Source organism: Raphanus sativus, chromosome 7, assembly GCF_000801105.2.
Source record: "Raphanus sativus cultivar WK10039 chromosome 7, ASM80110v3, whole genome shotgun sequence".
Classification (NCBI taxonomy): domain Eukaryota; kingdom Viridiplantae; phylum Streptophyta; class Magnoliopsida; order Brassicales; family Brassicaceae; genus Raphanus; species Raphanus sativus.
The window spans coordinates 8,724,190-8,749,180 of record NC_079517.1 but is presented as its reverse complement, the minus strand read 5'-3'; the positions used below and the strand labels follow the sequence as shown (position 1 = coordinate 8,749,180).

The 24,991-nt window shown below is 36.3% G+C and overlaps 6 protein-coding genes across 10 annotated transcripts; 3 read left to right on the top strand and 3 right to left on the bottom strand.

The window, feature by feature from the left end:
* The first annotated feature begins 384 nt into the window (after nt 1-384).
* On the top strand, nt 385-1,421 carry LOC108816053 (sm-like protein LSM3B). 2 transcript variants are annotated; one of them, XM_018588620.2, is made up of 3 exons: nt 385-568; nt 770-865; nt 1,160-1,421. In XM_018588620.2, exons 1-3 carry the CDS (start codon nt 452-454, stop codon nt 1,238-1,240), a joined length of 294 nt encoding a protein of 97 aa, XP_018444122.1. In that variant the 5' UTR covers nt 385-451; the 3' UTR covers nt 1,241-1,421. The 2 variants fall into 2 exon arrangements, with proteins under 2 accessions (XP_018444122.1, XP_018444123.1); XM_018588621.2 differs by having other exon boundaries at nt 444-584.
* Nucleotides 1,422-3,052: 1,631 nt separating this feature from the next.
* On the bottom strand, nt 3,053-3,960 carry LOC108816155 (vacuolar iron transporter homolog 2). Its single transcript, XM_018588725.2, has one exon. It carries the CDS (start codon nt 3,892-3,894, stop codon nt 3,310-3,312), a length of 585 nt encoding a protein of 194 aa, XP_018444227.1. The 5' UTR covers nt 3,895-3,960; the 3' UTR covers nt 3,053-3,309.
* A 6,804-nt stretch (nt 3,961-10,764) lies between these two features.
* On the top strand, nt 10,765-12,472 carry LOC108814658 (indole glucosinolate O-methyltransferase 5). The gene is made up of 3 exons (XM_018587269.2): nt 10,765-11,298; nt 11,643-12,015; nt 12,091-12,472. The coding sequence occupies exons 1-3, from the start codon at nt 10,859-10,861 to the stop codon at nt 12,388-12,390; spliced, it is 1,113 nt and encodes a 370-aa protein (XP_018442771.2). The 5' UTR covers nt 10,765-10,858; the 3' UTR covers nt 12,391-12,472.
* Nucleotides 12,473-12,662: 190 nt separating this feature from the next.
* Nucleotides 12,663-13,651, bottom strand: LOC108816424 (uncharacterized). The gene is made up of 2 exons (XM_018588996.2): nt 13,348-13,651; nt 12,663-13,258 (listed from the first exon to the last, which is right to left on the bottom strand). The coding sequence occupies exons 1-2, from the start codon at nt 13,496-13,498 to the stop codon at nt 12,672-12,674; spliced, it is 738 nt and encodes a 245-aa protein (XP_018444498.2). The 5' UTR covers nt 13,499-13,651; the 3' UTR covers nt 12,663-12,671.
* A 606-nt stretch (nt 13,652-14,257) lies between these two features.
* Nucleotides 14,258-15,548, top strand: LOC108817508 (thioredoxin Y1, chloroplastic). Its single transcript, XM_018590227.2, has 4 exons — nt 14,258-14,599; nt 14,808-14,896; nt 15,001-15,178; nt 15,267-15,548. The coding sequence occupies exons 1-4, from the start codon at nt 14,414-14,416 to the stop codon at nt 15,330-15,332; spliced, it is 519 nt and encodes a 172-aa protein (XP_018445729.1). The 5' UTR covers nt 14,258-14,413; the 3' UTR covers nt 15,333-15,548.
* A 227-nt stretch (nt 15,549-15,775) lies between these two features.
* On the bottom strand, nt 15,776-23,227 carry LOC108817506 (uncharacterized). 4 transcript variants are annotated; one of them, XM_018590220.2, is made up of 12 exons: nt 23,023-23,226; nt 21,247-22,879; nt 20,397-21,158; nt 19,537-20,295; nt 17,517-19,448; nt 17,346-17,420; nt 17,157-17,225; nt 16,899-17,039; nt 16,706-16,777; nt 16,449-16,610; nt 16,298-16,357; nt 15,776-16,228 (listed from the first exon to the last, which is right to left on the bottom strand). In XM_018590220.2, the coding sequence occupies exons 1-12, from the start codon at nt 23,137-23,139 to the stop codon at nt 15,963-15,965; spliced, it is 6,048 nt and encodes a 2,015-aa protein (XP_018445722.2). In that variant the 5' UTR covers nt 23,140-23,226; the 3' UTR covers nt 15,776-15,962. The 4 variants fall into 4 exon arrangements, with proteins under 4 accessions (XP_018445722.2, XP_056847172.1, XP_056847170.1 ...); XM_056991192.1 differs by having other exon boundaries at nt 15,776-16,222; nt 17,346-19,448; nt 23,023-23,227; XM_056991190.1 differs by having other exon boundaries at nt 17,346-19,448.
* Nucleotides 23,228-24,991: the final 1,764 nt, after the last annotated feature.

The window sequence follows — 24,991 nt, the reverse complement described above, 5'->3', positions numbered from 1 at the left end:
ACTGTAATAGCATAATTAATCGATAATAATCGATCCAGACGTTCAAAAAAAAATCTATGGAAACAAACAATACGTCAAGATTCACAGCTCTTAGATATATTATTACATCAGAAAATAGGGAACTAAACTTTACCCCTAGCGCTGCAAGCCTGCAACTCTTAAGAATCAATAAATGCCTTATGGTGGTAAGTTAAGCAAAGTGTTAGATACAATGATCAAGAGAACATACATGTATATGAGTTGATGATCGATCCTTTATTGTGTAACACAATCTCACGATAATTGATTATGGCAGTCAAGACTCGGGAGTTTAATATATGGGCCTAAAATGGGCCTTGGGCCAAAACTTTTAAATAACGTTTCAAGTTTCTTTAGATTCTAAAATAGCGGCCGTGGGATCAGAGTTTGTTTCCGGCTGTAATCGAAACCATCGGAGAAGAAGTTTCACACAATGTCCGGCGAGGAAGACGCCACCGTAAGGGAGCCACTAGATCTGATTCGTCTGAGTCTCGACGAGAGAATCTATGTCAAGCTCCGCTCGGACCGCGAACTTCGCGGCAAGCTTCACGTACGTTTTCTCTAAGGTTTTGTACCCTTTTTCAAAGTTCCAATTTTTTTTCTTTTTTTTTTAGTAAAAGCTTTTCGAGTTATGGCGATTAGATGTAATTTTGAATTCTGGGTTGTAATAGTTTTATGGAGTTAGCCTCAAAGTTGGTAACTTTAGGTTTCCCCACTTTATGTCTGATTTTGTTTTGTTTTGTCGGGACAGGCGTTTGATCAGCATTTGAATATGATTCTGGGTGATGTTGAAGAAGTAATCACAACTGTAGAAATCGATGACGAGACCTACGAAGAGATTGTCAGGGTACGTACGCTCCTGCTTCTTTTTTTCTTGTTAACTCAATAGGATTTTTGTGTGTTAAAAAATATATGGTTTTTGATGGTTTAATATCTCTCATGGTAAGGAACAAATGTCCTTTTTAGCTTTTACATTCATATAAAAGTTTCAGCTCAAATGAGTTCTCTGTGTAGACTCAAGTCTCTTCTAAGCTTCTTAATGTGGTCAGACTCCTCGTGCTAGTTTCTGATCTGATTAGGATAAAAGTGGGTTTATGTCACTCCTGTAATATGTTTTTGGTTGTTACCGTTGTGGTTGCAGACGATAAAGCGCAATATTCAGTATCTGTTTGTGAGAGGAGATGGAGTGATATTGGTGTCTCCACCTCTGAGGACAACTTGAGTTTAAAAACTCAAATCTGAAGTCTTAGCTTAAGGAAGACTCTTTTTTTTTTCAAAACAAAAAAGTCTCGTGTGTCCTCTATATATCAAGGAAGGCCTTTGTTGGCCAGTGATGTATTTTATTCAGTCGATTGTTGTTTAAAAAACTCAGAAAGCATCTATTATATTACTTCGATTCACAATTGCTTTTTTTTTCTTACAACCTTACCTAAATGATCTGTCTTCTTACAAATACAGGCAAGTTCTAGATCTTCTTTGTAAGTCTCTATTCACTTCTCTTAGTACGTCATCTCTAGGGAATCAGTTTCCAGTTAACATCACCAAACATCAAAGATTTTTCAAATAGTATTGTTACATTGTGATATGGTCTCAGTTTATCTACTTTTAAGAACTTTTACCAGAAACAATTGGGTTTATAATGCCATATGCAAGTAAAAATATATGAACATTTCAATTATACAAAAATCAAGTTTTGAGAAAAAGAATTGAACTGAAGACTTTACTTGTTTAAATTGTTTTCCAATGACAAATAAGCTCAATTTTGTTTCCTTAATTTTAATACCTTATGATTTGATTTGATGATTAAAGTTGAGTGATTTAAAGAAAAAGAAAAAATATTATAGCTTGAGAAACAGGTATATGTATCTACTACCTACACAGCGTACCATGAAGAAATCTGTTCAAATTGATGACTGTGAGTACTCCTTAGGAACAGAGCCCTCTGAGGAGCCTAGAGTTGAGGAGGGAAGGTTGTAATCACTAGGAAGAAGAAGAGGGTGGTAATAAAGAAAGGTGACGACTTTGCTGCTGAGGAGGATGATGTTGTCCCGGAGATATGCTTTTTTTGGGAAGAAGAAGAAGAAGAAGAAGTCTAAATCTAAGAAGATTGGTGGCTTTGCTTTGCTAGATGATGAAGAGGATTATTGCTTCGAAATCCTGCAGAACAGAAAATGTTTGGGCGGCATTTTGACATGGATGAGCTTGTGACTCACATTTCGAGGAGATCTATTATCTCGACATACTCAAAACTAACTACCGGGTTATAGGTGGAGAAAAAGTTATCCATGGATGAATGGAAGGCTTGGAAGCTATTTGTAAAACTGAATTAAGAACATGTTCAAGATACAGTAGTAGATTCTTCCCTCTACTTTGAATCTTGAAACACTCACATAGGCCTTGTTAAGAGCATCAGCAATGGTGTTACTCAGGAGGAGGAATAATATTTTCTGAATTTTTAATTATTATTTTTTCAGATTAAAATAAAAAAAATAAAAAATATATATATCAACCAATCGCGGATCGAAACGTGTTAAGGATTTCGTAAAGATCGATTTTTATTTAAAAATATTAAAAATCGAATCTTTAATTTTTGGTGAAACCTACCGATTATTTAATTATTTTATCCCTAAGGACTCCCCTTTAAGATCCCATTGTGGGTGTTCACTATATATTCTTTTTGGGAATGTATTAACTAAAAGAAAGCTGCTGCTCCTTTTATGGAGATGTGAAAAGCATGGATGAAAAAATTGTATATAGTATTAGTATACGACAGCAACTATAAAGTAACTCTCTTTTTTTTGTCAGCAAGTAACTCTCTTTTCTTACTTTATGAACGATGTCGAGATCATCGATATGTTCTGTTATGAATGATCGATCTATTGAACTCTGGTATATTGCTTTACTGCTATTACTATGATCCTTTACTTTTCGACACATTTTTGTGTATATATCACACCGCACTTTATTTGTCCATATATCACTTCACTACCAAAGACTAATATCAACGAAACGGTTATTGTGACATTAAATTCCATTTTAACATAAACGCATGCGTTTTTATTACGTACAGAAGCCTCCTATCAAAGTTGTCGGAAACAAAAGTCACCGTTCATCTAATAGTTTACAACATCCACCGTAAAAAAAGGTTTCTCAGACATTAAGATCACCAAATCTTAATTTTACATCATTAATAAAAGTAAAACGTACTGTCACTTTTCATTGGTTTCCAATGTTTCACTGTAACATCACATACCACATAAAGATCTCCTTAAAAGATTATTAACGAACCATTCAAATTCCATATAACCCAATAAGCTTAGTTAACCCGAAGGTAACAGCCATAGCTAACCACCCTCCGAACAATACCCTAGCCGAAGACCTAACTGCTGGTGCCTTCCCTAACGCCGCTCCTAACCACCCAAAAGCCACAAGCGCCACCGTAACCGCCGTCACAACAGCGATAACCCTCACTCTATACTCCTTCACAAACGCAGCCGCCAAAAGCGGCACAATAGCACCCGCGGAAAAAGCAAGCGCAGACGCAGCTGCTGCTTGTAGTGGACTAGGAAGCTTCTCTTTCTCTACTTCCCCACTCTCTCTCTCCATCTGAGCTACCTCTATGTCGTACTGAGAGTAAACGGAGACGAACTCTCCTATCGCCATACTACAAGCTCCGGCAATCATTCCGGCGAATCCCGAGAGAATCATGGCCTTGACGTCGTGTTTCACGGCGCCAACTCCCATCATCAATGACGCGGTGGAGACAAGACCGTCGTTGGCTCCCAGCACGGCTGCACGTAGCCATTGAGCTCGTTTGGAGTAGTCAAAGGTTGTTGTTGATTCCTTCTCTATGTCCATATTACGACCTTGATCCATTTTTTCAATATTTTTGTGTGTTTTGTTTTTGTTTGAGCAAGAGAGTCGAGTAAGTGTGGAGAACACACGCCCAGGTTCATTCTATATATGGAGGTTTTCGAGTTTGCTTTTTGCCTTGGTGGAGACAATATGTGGAACATCACCACTAAATGTTTTTTTTTTTGTTGTTGGCTCTAATTTATGATATTGGAAAGAAAATAATGTACTAAACGGCACTAAGTTAGGGTTAATCAGATATTATAATACGCCCATACATGTTTATAGAAGAGCGGCAATTATAAACATGTTGTTTGGGATTAATCTAATAACCTCTATATTAAAAAAATAATCAGGAATTTGTTGAAGAATTATATTGGAATGGACAAAACGTATAATATACATATAAAATAAAATGGGAAGACAAAGAAAGGTGATGCGAAAACCACAGTGAATGTTTTCTCATCATTTTTGCATGGTTAAGATATCCTTTAGTGAGGCCAAAAGAGTCAGTTACATAAGAAGCTGTTGTGTCCTCTTCATAATCAAAGGCATACATGTCTTCTAGGGAAAAAGAAGAGCATACTTAAATAAAGGAAAAAGGAAGTTTCAACTTGTTCCATTACTGTACGCAATCTTTAACTCATTTATGTTATTTATTTCGAGATCCATTTACATACTGATTTTTAAAAGTATTATTATCATGTTTTTCTTATAGTGGTGAAGTATCTCGACTAGATGAAACCATCAGGTAAGTATATGTTGAGATAATACACAAGGATGAGAGTGTATCTAAACATGTAGTAAACTGTAAGTGTGTCAATATATACAGATTATAATTTTCTCATCTTTTTATCATACTCACATGGAACTTAGGTACGTTGGGGGTTAAATTAATTGATTCTTTCTCTTTAGTTTCTCATTTCTTTTTTGATTTTATACCCTTTTCTTGATAAAGAAATGAACCAAAAGAAAAGAAAAGAAGGGAGGATGAGTAGCTAATCAGTCACACTGTTTCCATTCATTTAGTTTCAGATTTTAGTAATGTTTGACCAAAAGTTATCAATGATTGTAGATTTTTTAGTAGTGTTTGACCAAAAGTTATTAAAAATGGTGGAATTTATCAAAATATTACACATTGAAAAGAAATGGCTTATTCTGGGACTGTTTTTTTTTTTGAAGTTTCAGAGTTGAAAAATATATAAAATCTATTTCAAATTCAATCATAACATACCAGAAATACAGTTCCTTTGCTTTTCTTTTTTTGGTTTTAACAAGTTACAATAGAAGCTCTAAGAAACTAACAAAATGAATCAATCTATAGTATCAATCTATATATACAAAGAAAATTTGAAAACAAATATCATCATTACGTATAGAACTAGCTAGCCCTTAGTTACTAATGAAAATCCATATTAAATCAAACGATTATATTGAATATAAAATAGTAAAATCCAACTATTAAATTAATCAAATACGAATCAGATGTTTATTCACGAAACCAATTCGCAATGAACAATTATATCCGTTTGAAAGTGAAAATCCCTGTTAACAAATGGGTAGTGAACATATGTAAGTAGGGTTTCGTTATATATAAAGTAATAAATGAATGGATTGATGAATTGGAAAGCACACTGCGAAGATTAGAGTGAGATAAAATAGTGGAAAGAGGTTGATCAATAAAGAAGAGGAAGAGTGTGGTTTCCACACGAAGAGCACCACCTTCACCATCATCACCCACGTACCACCACACTTGTGCATACACCGAGAGGCGGACCCACTAAGGATGGAGTGGTGGCAAATGACACCACAAAAAGTGAATAAAATTTTGATTTGTACTTGGATTCTAAGGAAAATTTGTAGCTCAGAAGGTAAATTCCTCCTAGCGAACCCCCAAAAATCTGGGTTCAATCCCCTGTCAACCCCTACTTGACTTTTTTTGTTTTACTTTAACATATATTAACCCCACATAAAGTTGGTGCTGGGTCCGACACTGCATACACCACCACTTGATTCATCTCATATTAATGTAGTCTCTAGCTAACTAAAAATATATTTATTAATTATAAACTTTTGGATGCCTATATATACTATTTATCACGCAATGAACATGCATGCGTACTCGCCTACGTACATATACTCACGTTGTCACAAAGACTACTGACATTGCTAAAGCTTTGAAATTATATATTAATAGATATTGTAAAGAACTTGGATTATACTAAATAACTCGAATGTCCGTGGATACCGTAGACATATATGAGATCCTACATTTTTTTCATACGAAGCATTTCTGTTTTTGTATATAAATTGAAAGATATGACGAATTTTGGATTCCTCACAAATAAATTAGTTTTTTTTTTGAAACTATAGACTAGGGTTGTTATTAGAAAAGAAAAACGAATGAATATCTATAGATATCAGGAAAACAGTGTTCTTTTTTTGATAAAGGATTTATCAGGAATACAGTTTTAAACCAGTTCTCAAAAAAAAAAAGGAAAACAGTTTTACAATGAATTTGTAGCGTAGCTTTTAATTAAAATATACTAATCAAAGGGAGTACATATTCTCACGTACTTGTGTTTTATAATCATGATTTTATGAAATTATGTTACCGTAATTATAAAAGTTAACTATATATATTTCTATTGCAAATTTATAAAATTAACTATCTTATTACCCTAGTTAATTAGCTATATTTTTAATGAAAATTAACTATATTGCAAAAATAGTAATTAAAAAATCAATTTATCGATTCATTTCGGCAAGCTTTGTGTGTGTGTGTTTTAGTATTATCATCTGATTGAGGAAAAGTTTTAACTTTATTTTTCTTTCCAAAATCATAACCAGATAATAAGAAGAATCGAATATGGAAGAAAACCTGTAGTGAAATATTTGACGGTTCATGCTTTCTATTTCAAGGCTTTATACAATTATACTAATGTACCGATTATGTGTCTCGTTCTGTCTTCAATATAACGAAAAAAAAAAATTCTCTTATCCTTTTTTTTTCTGAATAATCCGATGTATTTTGTCTCTTATCGAAATAGCTCCAGACTAATAGTGAGTATCCGTAGCAGTCCTGTCCATAGCAGCCTACATTGAGTATGCCTCAGTCACCGGATACTAGGAAACTATATGTTATATTTTGTTTACAGTAACTGGCAGGATTCGAATCCAGCTATATTAAAACCGAAATTCCCTCAAAATTACTGGACCGTCTTCATTTGGTTAACATTCTCTTATCTTATTTATATTATTCAAATAAAATCAAATAAGAAAAGGAAGAAAAAGGCCTAATTAAAAGAAGAAAAAGTTCCACAAAAATAAAATTCCGGCAGAAAGCGATATATTTATATTTACTTCTGGAGGCCCAACATGATTAGAAGATTGAAATACAGCAAGTTTAGCACAGCCTCTGATTTCTTGTCCTTTGAGCCAAGACGTTGTGAACTGTTTTTATGGGCCAATAAACCAGATATAAACTGAAATAGAATGGGCTTTCAACACACAGGCTCAATTTCTCCAATTGGAAGATGTCAAATATTCATTTATTGAAGATTAATGTTAATTTGATAAGTTTTGTTCAAGTGCCACAAGACGTTTTATCTTTCTTTTTTTTTTGTCATTGAAATAACTTTTAAAAGTTTGATCCCTAAAGCCAATGCTCTGAGGGAAACAAAGAGAAGACAAATATAAAAACATACACCAGTAGGTGCTTAACGTAAGTAAAAAACCCTACAGAGGGAAAGGAGTTGAAGATATAAATGGCTTCATACTCCATTAGGTGAAGCCATTGCAGGCTCATCTTGAGTATGTAGATGGAGAAGAGACAGCATCAACAAGAATGATATCAGTAAGTCAACTTGGACCTCCACGAACTACATGAGATTGAACCTGTCCATTCTTAATGACACTACAGCGATCTCAGTTGCAACTCTATTTGCAGACAGTTACTACTTCATCACATCAGTGTTGGAAGCAGTTCAGTGCTTGCCGAGTACACTTAATAGTATTGGACAGCCCAAGAAACCAATGCGGATTGATCAGGACAGTCCACCGAACCATTTACCATGAAGGTATGGACGGACACAATAGATTGGAAACTAAAGATTCCACGCACATCAATAGAGGCTATGGTAAAGATAAATTTCCAAAGAAAATAAGCACACCAATAAGAACACCGTCGATCTTCCGCTCCGGCATAAGTTTAACCAGGCGCCTGACCGTTGAACTTCCAATCCGGAACACAACCAGATTCATTACAAAACACACACACCAACAAAAAATCATTGAAAAGGAGGTTGTTCACACAACAACCACAACTAATACCACTGAACTCCTGTAACTGTTATCACCACCACCACTGCTCTTTTATATGAAGTGAAACTCCAATACAGAAACTCATGGGAGAGTGAAGAAGAACCACCAGAACCTTCAAAAGTCTACTCAGAAACACATGGTAGAACAACCCCTGACAAAAAGATAAAAAAAAAACCATAAAACTAAGCGATAAAAAAGAGCAAATTGATGAAAAACTGAAAGAAAAAAGAGAGATCTCCCCCGGCATAAGCGACAAGCGCCACCGGGGGAAAAACGAAGATCAGATCAGAGGAGTTTGGGTGTGACGGCTGGAGAGAATTAGGGTTGAGTGATTTTATCACCCTGAGTGCTCTTTTGGGGATAAAAAAAAATCAGGATTTAGCTCATTTGGCTAGACACTGACCTGGGACTAGACCCATAACTCGTTAGCTCATACATCTAGACACGTAATAAAATCAGGATTTATAGAAATCAGATATCAAGATTCAAAAACATTCGAAATATATTTTTATATTACCATGTTCTGTTATTTAGAATCATAGATATATATTTTAAGAAAAAAGTGAAACATAAACACTGGCTTAGATCTTGTTAGGTTTAGGCAGAAAAGAATTTGTTTGATTGGTGTATGGCAGGAAGGACAAATGTTTAACGTTATTGGAAAAGTTACTACAGAAGAAAACGAACAGATAAAAGAAAATGTTATCAGTGTTTTAGTTCTATACCAACACAAGTTCCAATAGATCATAAAACAGATATTCAGATCTACACACCCAATATAGTAATGTAATTAGTGGATGCAGACTTGACCCATCTAATAAGTACGAATTTATAAGATTATCATCGTGATTGATTAGCTTGCTAACGTGTAGTTCTGACAGTTATAAATACGTATAGTTATAAAGTATATGTAGAAATTTTTGTTACTGTTAACTGAGGTGCGAGACACTGTTTACCATTCGAAACCAATGTAAATATTTAGAAGATTTAAACTGCGGTTGCTCAACTACGCAAATCTTTGTTATTCGTTAATACAAAATCCCAATTTAAATATACGCTGTTGGGAAAAAAATAATCATATCAAAACTGATATCCAGACCTACCTCAATTATAATAATGGAATTACTGGAAGCAGATTATTATAACGTAAATATTTTAAGATATATTAATTTCTCTAAGCACCAGTGATTAGCTTTATACACTTTTCAATTTATGAACACCAGTGTAAGATATAATTATGGGTTTCAAGATTAGTCTAGGTTTTGATCTAAGATAAACTGGGGAATTAAAGGAGCTAATCATTACATTCTTACGTTTCTAAATATTTGGATATAAACCAAAATTATCGTAACGTGTGTGCGTGAATAGGTAGAACAAAAAAACAGAAAATAGTGTATAAGGCAAATGGTCCCTGAACACGATCAAGATCATGACAATTTTGTGAAGAGATTCTAGTTAATAATTAATAAAAGATAAATTAGTAGTTCATGAGAAATCAGTGTCCACTAGTTTCAATATAGTTTCTCACTATAATCTGAGATTCTGAGCCAAAGGGTATAATCTGAGCCAAAGGGCCTTACTGTGATCGTAGAGGATATATGAGATGCATGTATGTACATACCTATCCTTTTTATTTTATCACTGTACATACCTATCCTATTTGAATTATTAGTGTCATACAAGTGACTGGAACGAAATATTACAGGCAAGTTGACACTAGATAGATTTTTAGCAAAAAAAAAAAAAAAAGAAGTTGACACTAGATTTGGATCTATGCATCATGCATGCTCCACCTACCATTCTCCATATTTTTCATATTTCCTCACATTTTTCACAATTTAAACCTTTTAAAGCAATTACACCTAACAAATTTAGTAATTTGTGCAATGTAATAATTTCGGCCTATTCAACCAAATAATTATGCTTATTAAATTATTAAAAAGCATTTTAGATTTAGTTTATTACGTAACTACAAGTCATAGTAGTAAAAATGTTTAAATTGGAGTTTTTGTTCTAGATTCGAATAGTATTGACCAACTAACTGTGTTTTAAATGAATTTAATCGTCTCTGTGTATCTGGATGCAAAGCTTCCGTATTAATCTTTAGACTTAGAAAAGTTATGATTATTGACAGGTCCGTGCTTATGTTTCTGCGTGTTTCACGTGGTTGCTTGTTTTGAGTAATATATTTTGATGGACAAGTCTCATAGTGACTCGGCGCCTGTGTTTTGGAACGTCCTCGATCAGGGATGGATACAACCATTTATTTAGTACTATGTGACATTCTTTTTTTTTTTTTTTTTTTGAACAACTAGTACTATGTGACATTCATTATAAAGAAAATATAAATTAAAGATATTTACATAAATTCTATGTTAACTATTGAAGGAAAAACAAAAAAAAATAGTGCGGACCACATGCCACACCTGAACCTGCGTCCGCCCCTGTCCTCTCGGTGATGTGATTGCCAACTATTTTTGGAAACAACTATTCTTCGGCCATCCATAGTGGACCGTCAAGCAAAGAAAATATCTAAGGAAGTATTCGCCTATAAAGGGAAACACAAAGATGCATGTAGAGAAACCATATGCACTAAAAGATCATCCCCTTCTCTTTCTTTTCATCTAAAAACATTACCTTCACTGAGAAGAAAGCAAAATCAATAATGGGACACCTATTAGATCCTAAAAGCATGAATGAGATTAATGGAGATGATGAAACCGAGCTTGGTTTGAGGGCAGTGAGGCTAGCCAATTACATTACCTTCCCCATGGTTTTCAAAGCCGCCATTGAGCTCGGTGTCATCGACGCTCTCTACTTGGCTGCTCATGCTAACGTCAATGGATCAGGTTCCTTCCTCAAACCGTCTGAGATAGCGAGAAGGCTTCCCACACAGCCTAGTAACCCTGAAGCACCGGTTTTGTTAGACCGCATGCTTCGTTTACTCGCCAGTTACTCAATGGTCAAGTGCCAGATCGTAGATGGTGAGAGGGTTTACAAAGCTGAGCCTATTTGTAAGTATTTCTTGAGATACAATATTGAAGAGATGGGGACACTTGCTTCTCAGTTCATTCTTGAACTCGATAGTGTCTTTCTCAACACATGGTAACAATTACTTTCATGATTTATTTACAGTTGTTATATACTCTCTATTTCTTAATATAAGTTTTTAAAATTTTTACTTTTTTCAAAATATAAATTGTTTCACATTTTTTTAAAGTTTTCACATTTCTATGCAACTCTTTATTTTATTGAATATTGCTTGACCAATTAAATTATGTAGTTTTTTAATAATTAATTAAAATATATCTGTTTACATACTAGCTAGAGATAATTTTAAAAGTGTGATAACTTTTTAAATCTCCGTTTTGAGGTAAAATAGTTTACTTTGAAACATAGGAACTAGGAAGTATATGATACAAAATGGCTTAATCTTTGCAAATTTACAGGGCACAGTTGAAAGATGTGGTGCTAGAAGGAGGAGATGCATTTGCTCGTGCCAACGGTGGCTTGAAGCTCTTTGATTATATGGGCACAGATGAAAGACTAAGCAAACTCTTTAACCGGACTGGATTCAGCGTTGGAGTTATGACCAAGTTTCTTGAAGTTTATAAAGGTTTTGAAGGAGTTAATGTGTTGGTTGATGTAGGAGGAGGAGTTGGAAACACACTAGGTTTCGTTACTTCAAAGTATCCAAACATTAAGGGTATTAATTTTGATCTAACTTGTGCTTTGGCACAAGCACCTTCTTATCCTAATGTGGAGCATGTGGCTGGAGATATGTTTGTAGAAATCCCAAAAGGAGATGCTATCATCTTGAAAGTAAGACACAACCACATATTCTCACTCTTGTCTAATATGTTAATACTTCTTATACTTACTTCATATGTTTTACAGCGTATGCTTCACGATTGGAATGATGAAGACTGTGCAAAGATTCTCAAGAACTGCTGGAAAGCATTACCGGAGAATGGGAAAGTGATTATCATGGAACTAGTTATTCCAGATGAGGCAGAGAGTACTGATTTGCAGTCCAACATTGCATTTGATATGGATTTGTTGATGCTTACACAACTCTCTGGAGGAAAAGAGAGAACACAAGCTGAGTATGAAGCTATGGCTGCAAATTCGGGTTTTGCCAGTTGCAACTTTGTGTGCCCTGCATATCATTTATGGGTCATTGAGTTCTCTAAATAGGCTTAGAAGGTTGTAAGCTGTCTTTCCTCTTATGTTCTAAATGGAGATTTTACTAGTCTCATGGTAATAAAAGTTTTATGTATCTTGAGTTCACATTTCAATTGAATTCTTGAATAAATGAAAAAGATGATAATGCATGTGCTTTGGTTAGAACTTGTTACATCTAATAAATATGATTATGTGACATAAAAAAATGTTGATCTTCCTTGTTTTTCACGCCTCTCTTCTTCCCCTTAAAAACAAGAAGAAAACCCTATTCTAAGAAACACTAAGGAGTAATCTCATTTTATTTTGGACTGAATCAATTGAATAATGAAAACAATGATCGACATAAGCAGAGTAGATCCTGCAACACATGGAAAACAAAACTCTTTTCTTTTCTTCCTTTTAGGTTTACTTTCTTCTCTATCTTCCTCCTGATCTCTTATTTCCTCTTCCTCCACGATCCCTTCTTCTTCTTCCTCTTCCTCTTCCATTGTTGGCTCATTTTCGTCCTCCTCTTTGATTTCTTCTTCTAGCTCTGTTTTTTCCTCTGTTCTCTCTGCTTCTGACTCTGTTTTTTCCTCTGTTTTCTCTGCTTTTGGTTCTGCTTCTTCCACTTCCTCAATCTTCAAACCGGTTATCCCCTTAACTTTCTTTGGAAATGTAGCTGTTAAGGTCCCGTCTTCTTCATCAAACCTAGCTTTGATCTTGTCAAGATTGACGATACCTGGAATCCGGAACACTTTCTTGAACTCCTTAATCTCACTTTCCTTTGTCCATTTCACCCACTTGACCAAAACCATTTCTTCAACTTGTTTCCTTCCTCTTATAGTAATCCGATCCCCTTCTTTGTTGATCTCAGTCTCAATACCACTCTTCTTGAATCCTGCATCCAGTTTTATTCTCAAAAAAATAAATGTGAATGAAACTTTGAATATATGTATAAAGAGAAGATAATGTTTATATATGATGAACCTTTTAGGCGAAGAGTGAGGATGAAGACAGAATCGGTTTCTCTAGAATGCCAGAGCTGACCAAACACATCTCCGGAAACCATGAAATCTGTAGAGGAAGAGACATCGTTGTCTGTTGCCCTAGTGATCTTCAGACCTAATTCAAGCTCCATTTTTCAACTTCCTCTTTAGCGGCATCTGTTTTTAATTAGGTCAATATACATAAGGTTCTTTTGAAGAGCGAGCCCCCAACACAAGAATATATTCGTTACTTCCTCTTCAGGAAACTAAAACAATGACCTATGCATATACCCTTACATTGCGTTGTTGTAAGAACACTTTTATCTACGAGAAGCCAAGTCCTTGAGGTTCGTGTTCTTTCCACAAAACAATGATCACATGATTCTATACTAGTTTCTTTCTTAAATAAAAAAAAATAATCATGAATGCTAAATATAAAATAATTCTTAGCAAAATTATTGATGAAACAAACTTACAGAGATTTTTACTGTATGTGCATGTTACATATATCATATATGTGGTGATGAACAAGCTAACATTTATAAATTACTCTTTCCCTTTCATTTTAGTTGTCGTTCTAGATTCTAAATTTTGTTTTATTTTGAATGTTTTATATTTTTAATGTTTATATTTGTCAAATTTTCCAGTTTTATTTCTATTCTCTTAAATTTTTAATTATAAAATACAAGTAAACTTATACATTAGTTAATAATAAAGCAGAACATTTAATTGTTTTTTTATAATATGTATGAAAAATTCAGAATGACAACTAATTTGAAATGAAATAGATGTACTACATTGCGTTTGGGTTGAACGAAGATGTTTGGGAAAAGAGCTATGCGTGTCTGTGTTCGAAGGCCCATAATAAAATATAATAAAGACAGCGTACACTCAACCGTAGTGGAACATCATCAACCTCTTTCTACTTACCTTCCGTCACTTTCCTTCAGACACATTCTTTGCTCACTCAAAACCCAAATAGCGTTTTCCACATTGCGTTGACCCTTTCTCTGCGATCATACCTTCAAATCTACTACGCCGAATCAAAAAATCACTCTATCGTTTCAATGGCTGCGACGTCTCTCTCTTCGTCTACGATTCCATCGCTGAATCCTAACTCATCGTCTACTGTTTCTCCTCTCGCTCCGCGCTCTGTCTCCGCCGTCAAATTCCAGTTTCCACTTCGTCGGATTCGAATCGGAGACTTGAAGCTCTCCTCCCTATCTTCATCAAATCGATCCACTCCTCGCGCTGTAAACCGCCTTTTTCTGTGTGCTCTTAAACCTTTGTTAAAACAGTTTAGGTTCTGTCTGAATGTTGATCTTAGTGTAAACTATACTTAAATTTAGGACATGAACTAGAGTACGTGTTAAGGGTTTCGTCTATAAGGTTCTGGATGGGCTTTCTTTATCTGTTTCTCGGTTTAGTTTTGAGCTAACCAATGTCGTGTTATTGCTTTAGATTGAAGCAAAAAAGCAGACGTATGACTCATTTGATGATCTCCTTGTGAACTCTGATAAACCTGTTCTTGTCGACTTCTATGCGACCTGGTGAGTTTGTTTTTCTCTATATGTTAACTGACAAGGTAACATAGCTAGTAGCTACATTCTTCTCATTATAAGTCTGTTAATCATGAAATGTTGGTTTTTGGCAGGTGTGGTCCCTGTCAGTTTATGGTTCCGATTCTCAGTGAAGTGAGTGCAACACTGAAAGACAAGATCCGGGTGGTGAAGATTGATACTGAGAAGTATCCGAGTATTGCTAATAAATACAAGATCGAGGCACTTCCTACGTTCATCCTATTCAAAGATGGGGAACCTTGTGACCGTTTTGTATGATGAGTTCCTTGATTTCTTAATGTCTTTTTGGTTTCCTTTGGTTTTCACTTAATCTAACAAGAAGCTTATGACTTTTTTTCAGGAGGGTGCTTTGGCGGCCAAACAACTTGTCCAACGGATTGAAGATTCCCTTGAAGTGAAGCCTTAGTTATAGATCATGATCTCTTTTAATTTGTTGGTATGTTTTTTTTTTCTACTGTCCCTGACCTGATCAGGGCTTAGGGTTAGCCATAGTTTTCGGTTATTGTTCTTTGATTTAACACGAATGTGTGGATTTGAGAAGAAAAAAAACTTTATATTTGCCAGATTTGCAAAAACTTTGTTGTGAGTAAACAAGCACTAATTTGCAAGCAATATTTTAACAGAGGAGTCATCATAGGCAAGAGTGTAATCATCACCATTGCTGTTGTAGGCTTGAATTTAACGTTTATAGTCGGTGGTGAGGAGGCAATAGCATTGTTCATCACCATTGCTGTCATAGTCATCCATATGAGCAGTGAATCCAAGAACATCAGTCATGATAGGCCTACACTTACTTTCAACGGTTTTTAGAACACTGCAACACCCAGGGCACTAACTTGTTTCTTCATCTTTGCTTAGAAATAAACTTCTATATTTGAAATAGTAAATCAAATTAAGTTACGATAAAAGTATGTCTAATGGTAGTTTTTGCCACACAAGATATCAAAAGCTTAAAAATGGTCTTCCTAGACGTACAAATCACAAAGCAAATAAGGGACGTTTGAGACGTGCATGAGATATGCTGATTCTCTGTCTTCTAGTTCTTCCTCAAGTCTTGGAGCGGCTGTCTCTTTGATGTCCTTGGAGCTGTTACGTTAAGATTATCCACAACCTTTGAGTTTGGTGCATTCTCTTTCATCTCATGCCTTTTAGGCTTCGCTTGTGTTCCGTAAAGCAAGACTGGTTCTTTTCTTATTTGCTTCTCAGATGATGTACCTGGTTCACCAATGTTATCAGATGGCTTAACCAAGGTTTCTTCAGGACTCGGAGTAGCTTCTCCATTAACCATTTCATCATCTACAGCTATTCAAAAAAGGTGATTCTAAATGTTAGTCATAGTTTCAGCTACGCAAGATCTGTAAGAAATCTAACCTTCTGCGTTATTGTTTTTCTCAAGAGTGGATTCATCAGGAGCTAGAGAGATGTCTTTCTCTGTGAGATTGAATTGAATTATAGTCAAGACGCAAGAGTATCAAAACATAGTAAAACCTGGAAATTGCTTTGATGTAAAAACGAAACTTACCAAATGCAGTATCAACAGGGTCAGTTACTTCAGAATTGTAACATAATTGCTCATCCTCTGTTCCAGCTAAGACGCTTGCCCTTCCAAGGACATCAGAGCCACCTGAAGAGTCCACTTTCTTTGTTACTTCTGCTTCTATGACCTCGTCTGCTTTGTTGTCGTCTATAAATGATTGGAAATAATTGAGCGATCTTTAAACTAACGATGTCTCAAGAACAAATTGAAAAAAAAAACAGGAGTGTTAATGTGCTAATCACCTGTTACTGCCAGTTCTTCCCCCAGTGCGTCATTTATATGGTTATGAATGTCCATGAAAGGGCTAGATTTTTCTGCATTTCAGGGATGAAGAAAGATATAAGAGAATTTTAACTCGATAGAAAAAGGGAAACTTATGATTAGGCCACATGATCTCGACTTCATATTAAAAAAAAAATTGTAGAAGTTTCTCACCTGACACCATGGAGCAGGTTCCAGTAACTTCAAGTTGGCTGGAATTTTCACTAATTGACTTGGAATCACCTTCCACTGGTAAGTCAATTGTCTTGGAATCACTTTGAGTGTACTTGGTTAACTTTGCCTCTATGAGCTCGTCTACATCATTATAGTCAACGAATGATTGGAAATATTTGAACTATCTTGCACTTATGTATGTCTTAAAAAAAAAGCGTGTGTGACGCTGAAAAATAAGAGTGTTAATGTGTTGGTTACCTGTTACTTCTAGTTCCTCCACCGCATCATGTATCTGATTCTGAATGTATGTTGAAGGGACAGATTCTTCTGTATTATAGGGGGTGAACAAAGAGATATGAACATTTAAGCTCAACTGATAGAATGACATGAGCATAATAGCTTTCGACTACATTAAATCCATGAAAATTTTAAGAAAAATTTTCTCACCAGACACCAACGAACAGGTTCCAGCAACTTCTATATGGTTAGAAATTTCACCAGTAGTCTGGGAATTGCCTTCGGCTGGTAACGCAAGAACATATGCATCCATGATTGTGTCTGTTGTTCCCTTAGTGTCAAAATCAAAATGATTAACAGAGTCGACATGTAGAGAATTACCTCTGCTTTGATTTGATGTCGATTGTGTGGCATCTAGCCCTACATCATTTTCTGCCTGAGAAGCTTTTGGCATAAACTCTGCACCTGCAGTTTCTTCCCCAGCACTAAACCCATGGCTATAAGAAACTTTGGATGCGATGCTACCACTGAAATCAGCAATAGTGTTTTCTCTGAAATCTGGAGCTGCAACTTGACTTTCCAGAACCACACTGTCGTCCTTCGAAATAACTTTGGGAGAAGAAGCACGATGGCTTTGACACTGGGCTGAGCCGAGGCTGCCATTCTCAAGAAGGTTCTGTCCAGACTCCCCCAAAAGCAAACGAGTCTCGAGCCTTGTGAAGAAGGCATACTCGTCCTTGAACTCTACTTCTTTTCGTTCTTGCTTCCCAGCAGTGTGTGGCTCAGAGTTTCCTAAATGTTGCCGTCTCTCTGGAGAAATGAAAACAAAAGACTCCTCAGACAGTAAATGTCTCTCCACGTCTGTGGAAATGTTAGATTCACTCAACAATTCCACATCCTTGTTTTCTTCTCCATCTGGCTCAAAGTCTCCCATAAGAGAGTGGCTCTCAGAAGCAGTGAGAACATCAGAAATATCATGAGACTTAGCAGTTATATTGACATCAGCGAAGTTGTCACAGTCAGCTTGCAACTCCAAAACATTATTTTCTTCACTTTTTGTAGCTTCTTCCAGTTCAGACTCTTCCGGAATATTGGGAACAGCAGAAACATCATGAAACTCAGCAGCTGCCTTTTCCGCAGGCTTTACTGCTTTCTTTTGTTCAGAGTCTCCATACAACAATTGCCCCTCCAGCCTACCTGACTCGTCAGCATTTTTAATTCCCAGCCATCCTTCTTCGCCTAATTCAGGGTCTGCTAAAGGTAGATCTTTGTGCATCTCAGTGGATAATCTAGCTTCCTCATAGAACTGTGGATCCATCTTGACTTCATCTTCTCTAGCTTTATCTTTTCCAGAATCCCCAAAAAGCCCATGTCTTTCCTCCAGACCAGTGAAAGCAAAAGATTCTTCATATAACTCCACAGCTTTGTTTCCTCCACTATTCTCTGCTCCATGAGATGCAGAATTTACCAAGGCTGCATGTTTATCTGGTCCACTGCAAGTGCCAGATTCACAATGGAGCTCCACAGTCCTGTTTTCTTCATTCCTTTCGTGTCTATCTTCTTTGAAGTCTCCTACACTGGATTGTCTCAGTGGGCTAGCGGCAATATCAGACTCGTCATGAAGCTCAACTACTATTCTTTCTCCTTCTTTAAAAGCTTCATTTTGGCAGGTATTGAGAACATCAGATTCACCAGGAAAGCATGTGGCTGTTTGTTTCTCTTCCTTTCCCACCTCATTCAGCCCAGAATCACTCAGCAGTAGAACTTGTTCAGGAGTTGTGAAAACAACAGAATGAGACTCTACTGTTCCATCATTGTGCTGGGTCACTATATAAGCTGCAGGGGTCATTCCACTTTCGCTGAGTTGCTCCATTGACATTAAGTTCCTCTCGGGGGTAGTGAATAGAGATGACCTGTCAAGGGCGTTGCTAGCAACTTTAATTGTTGGTGTAGGTTGGGATAAAGCTTTCACTTCCTCTTCCTGCAAACACTCTGAAACGTTCTCTTCTTTGGATGAGAGGGAAGCAAAGTCCGTTGACAACGATCCTCTGGCACTAGAAATTGTTTGCACAGATTTCCTTAGACTCTCATCCATGAACTCGTCGAGTGTCTCCTGGGCTACACAATGACCATCACTAATACGACCAACCTTACAGATGTCTGCTTGTTCTTCTGCACTAATATTCTCAGCGTTGTGTTCAAAGAAGTTTCCACGTTGCTTTGCTGATTGTTTTTCCTTCTCTAAGGAACCTCTATCATCATCTTTGCTTGAAAGACTCTCGTTCCAACATTCAGCTGAATTTTCCAGGACTGCTGTGATTAAGCGTCAGAACGAAACTAGATTAGATAAAATTAAGTTAACTATAAAAGCAAAAAAAATTACTAAAAATGAAGTGTATACCATCTGTTTCTGCTAACTTAGCTACAAAGCTATGCACCGATTTAGGAACCTCCACGGTTTTAATATCTTCCTCAGCAATAACTGCTGAAACAATATCCTTAACAAGGATATGTCCAGTAGGCACACTTAGCTCGGATTCAGGGTTGCTCACTGCTATCTGTACTGAAGAAGGAGGAGGTGGAGTAGTTTCCACAAATAGCTCAGATTCAGGGATGCTTACTTCTGGGCGTTCAATAAGAAATTCTGACGGTGATGATGCTTTCTTTTTCTCCTTCTCTGTCTCAACCACCAGAAGTATGTCTACCTCTTGTTTCTCTTCACGTTCTTCATCCGTAAGTTGAGGATTCAACTCTTGAGTGTTTCCTACCGGTGAAATATCAACTGAAACATTCTCAGACATCATGATAGTTTCTGCAGTTTTGGTCACGGATGTAGAAGGTGAGTCCTCAGCCATTCCTTGTGGATTCTCTTTCAGGAATTCTGAACTCAGTGTGTTCATTTTCTTTGAAGAGCTTCTAAATTCCATATTAGGTCCCCATGCTTCTTCTGGCACCAATTGAGTGTATGTATCCAAAAGTTGTTCTGCTGTCAGATTTGCACTCATACAACTGTCCTTATTGATCTCCATTGCTTCTTCTGAGCTGCTCTTCTCAGTGTTGCCTTCAGAAAAGTTTACATGCAAATTTTCTGCTTGGACATCCTTCTCTAAGGAACCTTTCTCATCCTCTTTGCAACATTCAGCTGAGTTTACCAGAATTGCTGTAATTAGACATCAGAAAGAGACGCATATTAGAAACGAAATAGTTAGAAAAAAATTGTAATAGAAAAAATATAATTCAAATGAACTTAAGAGTACATACCTTCTACTTTTGCTAACTCAGCAACAGAGCTGTTACCCTTAAGCTCAGATGTAGGAGTGACAATAAGGGTTTCCTTCTTGGTTATTTTATCTTCCTCGGTTATAACTGTCAAAACTATATCATTTCCAGTAGGCACGCCTAGATCACCTTCCGGGTTGCTCATTGCTAATTGTACGGAAGCAGGAGACAGAGTTGTTTCTACAGATAGAGAACAACCAGTGCTGCGGTTATCTAGGCATGTTTTCACTTCTGAGCCCTCAGTAAGAAATTCAGAGAGTGATGATGCTTCCCCTTTGTCGTTCTTAGCTGCAGCCAGCAAAACTGTGGCTTGCTCATGTTTCTGTGTAGAATCCAAAACACTCTCAGAAATCACTACAGGTTCTGTAGCTTTGACTTCAGATATAGAAGGTGAGCCCTCAGCCATTTCTTGTGGCATATCTTTTACGAGTTCTTGACTCACTGCCTTCTCCATCTTCTGAGCAGAGCTTCTATCTTCCACATTAGGCCGCTCTGCTTCTTCTGGCTCCAACTGAGCGTACTCTCCCAAAAGTTTTTCTGGTGTTAGATTTACACAATGAGCAACACTCATAACACCGATCTTACTAATCTCCATTTCTTCTCCTGCACTGTTATTCTCAGTGTTGCATTCAGAAACGTTTCCATGCAAAATTTCTGCTTGTACATCCTTCTCAAAGGAACCTTTCTCATCATCTTTACTTGAGTGAATCTCATTCCAACATTCAGTTGAGTTTTCCAGAAGTTCTGTGATTGAACATCAGAGAAAAGCATATATCAGAAAATGATTAGTTAACCCATAAACGTGAAAAAATCATTATCAAAACGTATATACCTTCAACGTTTGCTAGCTTAGCTATAGATCTATGCTCCTCAAGCTCAGATTCAGGAGCGTAAATAAGGAGTTCGTCCTTAGTGTTGGTACTTTCCTCTGCTATAACTGTTGAAGCAATATCCTTAGGAAGGATATGGCCAGTAGGGACGCTTAGATTAGCTTTAGAACTGATTACTGCAAGTGGCACTGAATCAGGTGATAAACACTCGATAAGTAGTAAAGAGCGTGTTGACACTTCTTCTTTGTCTTCCACTGAGTCTCGCTCAAGTTTCTCTTCACATTCTCCTTCCATAGGTTCGCAGGTCATCTCTGGAGTGTTTGACATTTGAGAATTATCATCTGACTTATCCAATGTAGGATCGACAACCTTCTCAAGAATCATACCAAATTCTGCAGCTTTGGTTTTGGAGGAAGAAGGTGAGTCCTCAATTATTACTATTCCTTGTGGCTTATCCTTAATGCATTCTTGATTCATTGTCTTGGACTTCTTGGAAGAGCCTCCAGCTTCAACATCAGCTCCACAAGCTTTTTCTTGCTCAAAGCGAGCAGACTCATCCAAAGTCTTTTTAGGCGTTAGATTGCTTTGGTTTGATGCAGTTCCACTGTCCACCCCTGTTTCTGCCGATCTTTCCCGCTTCATGTTTCTAGTAACTCTTTTCGATGATCTGACAAGATTTTCATCAGTATTCTTATCAACCAGGACTACTCTCCCAGCCTTAACTGTCTCATTCTTCAATTTACTCATTGCTTGACCCATTAATGGGCTTGCCACACTAGCTTTAACCCTCACTGAACTTCTCTGATCCTGAGCATTGGTCTGCTCGTTCACAAATCGCATAGACCGCCTACGCACCATTTCAACTTTAGAATCCTGAGCATTGGTCTGCTCGTTCACAAACCGCATAGACCGCCTACGCACCATCTCAACTTTAGAATCACCATCCTTCCTATGTTGTTCTCCTGTTACCTTTTCATCTTCTTTGTTAGCCACGTCTGCAAGTCCCTTTGACCGCTTAGCCGCAGGTAATAAAGTTGTCCCACCTTCCTCAAATGATTTCACAGTTTTAGCAGCCAGTCGCCTGGACCGTCTCCCCTCCTCGATATCTTTCCCTTCAACCCGTTCTGGAGCATTCAAATCAGTATCCTTCCCCTGCTTCGAGCGCTTAGCAGCAGGTAATAAATCTACTGGCTTGGATGCCTCAATCTTACCAGTCAGTCTCGTGGACCGTCTCCTATCCTCGATCTCTCTATCTCCAAACTGTTCCGGAGCTATCAAATCCCTATCTTCACCCTCTTCTTGAACACTACCAACAGAGCCAATCCGTCTCGTGACCTTTACTGAGTTTGAAGGTCCTTCAACAACCCCACTCATTGAGTTTGAGGCATCTCCGTTAGATCCTATCCCCTTCTTAGACACACTTCGCTTCGACCGCCTTAGATCTATACCTCCACGTGGCAGAGGAGCTTTACGAGTTCTTCTAACATTCTTCTTAACAGAACGAGTGAACTCGAAAACTTGATTATCAGTCTCAGCACTGAATCTTACTTTCTTAGCTTTTCTGCTCCCAACTAGATTCTCCTCCTCCTCCTCAACCGAATCTTTCGATTCAGTTACAGTTTCTTCATCTTCCTTCTACATTATTAAAACACCCAAATCAAATCAAATCAAATCAAATCAATCCACCTCTCTATATTGCTTCGATCCTTAAGACAAAATTTTACCAGAGATTTATCGTAAATTATGAGAATCAAAAAGCCAAAGCAAAAAACAATCACCTGGAGGAAAAGAGAAGCGAGTCGATCAGCCATCTCAATGTTCTTGAGATTCGCAGGGATCCCATGCTTTTTACATAGGTTTTGTAGATTTTTCCTATTCATTTCGTGAAAATCCATCTCAAGAGATTTACAACATAATCTATCACAAGAGTTGAGAGATTGAAAGAGAAGCGTCTTTAATATTTTTTTGTAGGTCAAAAGGAATGGGAAGCGTCTCTAAGAGACTAAAATTATAGTTTGGCGGGATGAAATGTTTTAAATTTGAATTTGGGAACCACGCTCCTTGTATTGTTTGATCCACGCGCTCTTCTAGGTTGCGCGAGTGTGGTGGTGTGGTCGTTTTTTGTGGACGGTTAACGATTAAAGCTCCCAAAAGCGTGCGTGCCTGCGTATAGGAAAATAAGGCCCAAGTGAAGTGTGACAAGGAAAAAAAGGCCCAAGTGAAGAATCTATCTATCAAACAACTGGTTTGGGTTGACTATAAAAGACTAAAACGACTGTTCGGCTTATCTGTGAAATAGCTAGGGGAAAAAGATAAATTAATTTTGTAGAGAGAAGGTAGAGAGAGTGTGGGATTTTAGTTAGATAGTGAATTATGTTTTTTTTTTTGTTACCTCACCCAATTTCCCAAAAGTAAATCTATACTATTAAAGCAGGATCATATTTTAAAAATTTAGGATTATGTTTCTACATTTCAATATATTTACAAATTTTTTCATTGGCATTTAATTTAAACTAAACATAGAATATTCTCTATAACTATGGTAATTAATAATTTTCATATTTTGTGAATGATAAGAATTTTAATTTCTAAGAAATGTATACTTTCCATTTAATTTGAATATCATTTTTTAACTATAATATTATTTAAAGATCGGATATGAATATATACATGCAAATTAAAAAATATTATTATGTCATTTTACATAATAATGATATGCCCATTTTGAGTATTCTAATTTTTTAAAAAATTATCATAAAATTAAGTTTTAGATCTAAATATAAATAAAAATACAAACTTATCATATTCATAGTAACAAAAAAGAGAATAATATTTTCATATCAATAATAAAGTTTCCTATTACCTTTATTTCATTTTCTTCAAATGACATAGTACAAATCTCATTAAAGTCTAAATAGTTACTTTTCAATTTTATATAATATTAACAAGTATGAATTACTTAATAAACATTTCAAAAATATTATTAATTTTTTTGGTTTCCATCGGATCATCTCATATCAGATTTTAGGTTAATAACGGATTTTTAGACTTTTACCAGGTTATCTAAGATTATGATTACAATTATTTTTACTAAATTGAACTGAATTATACACATATCACTAGATTTATCGGTTCAATCATAGATCTGGGTTGGATATGAAAACACCGCTTGAAAATCGATTATTATAATAGAACAATTTTCTGAAAAACAAATAGAAAACTTTAAAATTATTTATTCTCTAATCAAAATTACAAATTCAATTAAATCTATTAAAATAAAAATATACTCACACTTTAAAAGCGCGTCTCAAAATCTAGTATCATGAAATTTCAGATTTACAAAGATTTACAGACAAGTATACCTAATTTATGTTACTCCTTGGCAAAAATAAAATAAAAACAAGGTTATAACAAAATGAAGATGAACTAAAAGTAATCAGTGCGCATCCACTTGGCCATGCAGTTTTGGAATTGCTTTCGGATTCCTCCTAGCAGTGATTGTATTTCTCATTTCTCTGTCAATAAGTCCGTAGATCACTGATGGAGCCTGAGTAAGCTGGTTATGCAACATGGTATTCCTCTGTTTCCAAAGATGATAGATCGTACACTTGGCCGCAAGCTTCTTTAACAGAGCTGTCGTAGAAGTAGATGAGCTTCTGATCCATGACATGAGTTCAGACCAAGAGCAGAACATGGTACGAGGCGGGTTGAGTGTTTCAATAGAAATACGCCAAACTTCTGAGTTGT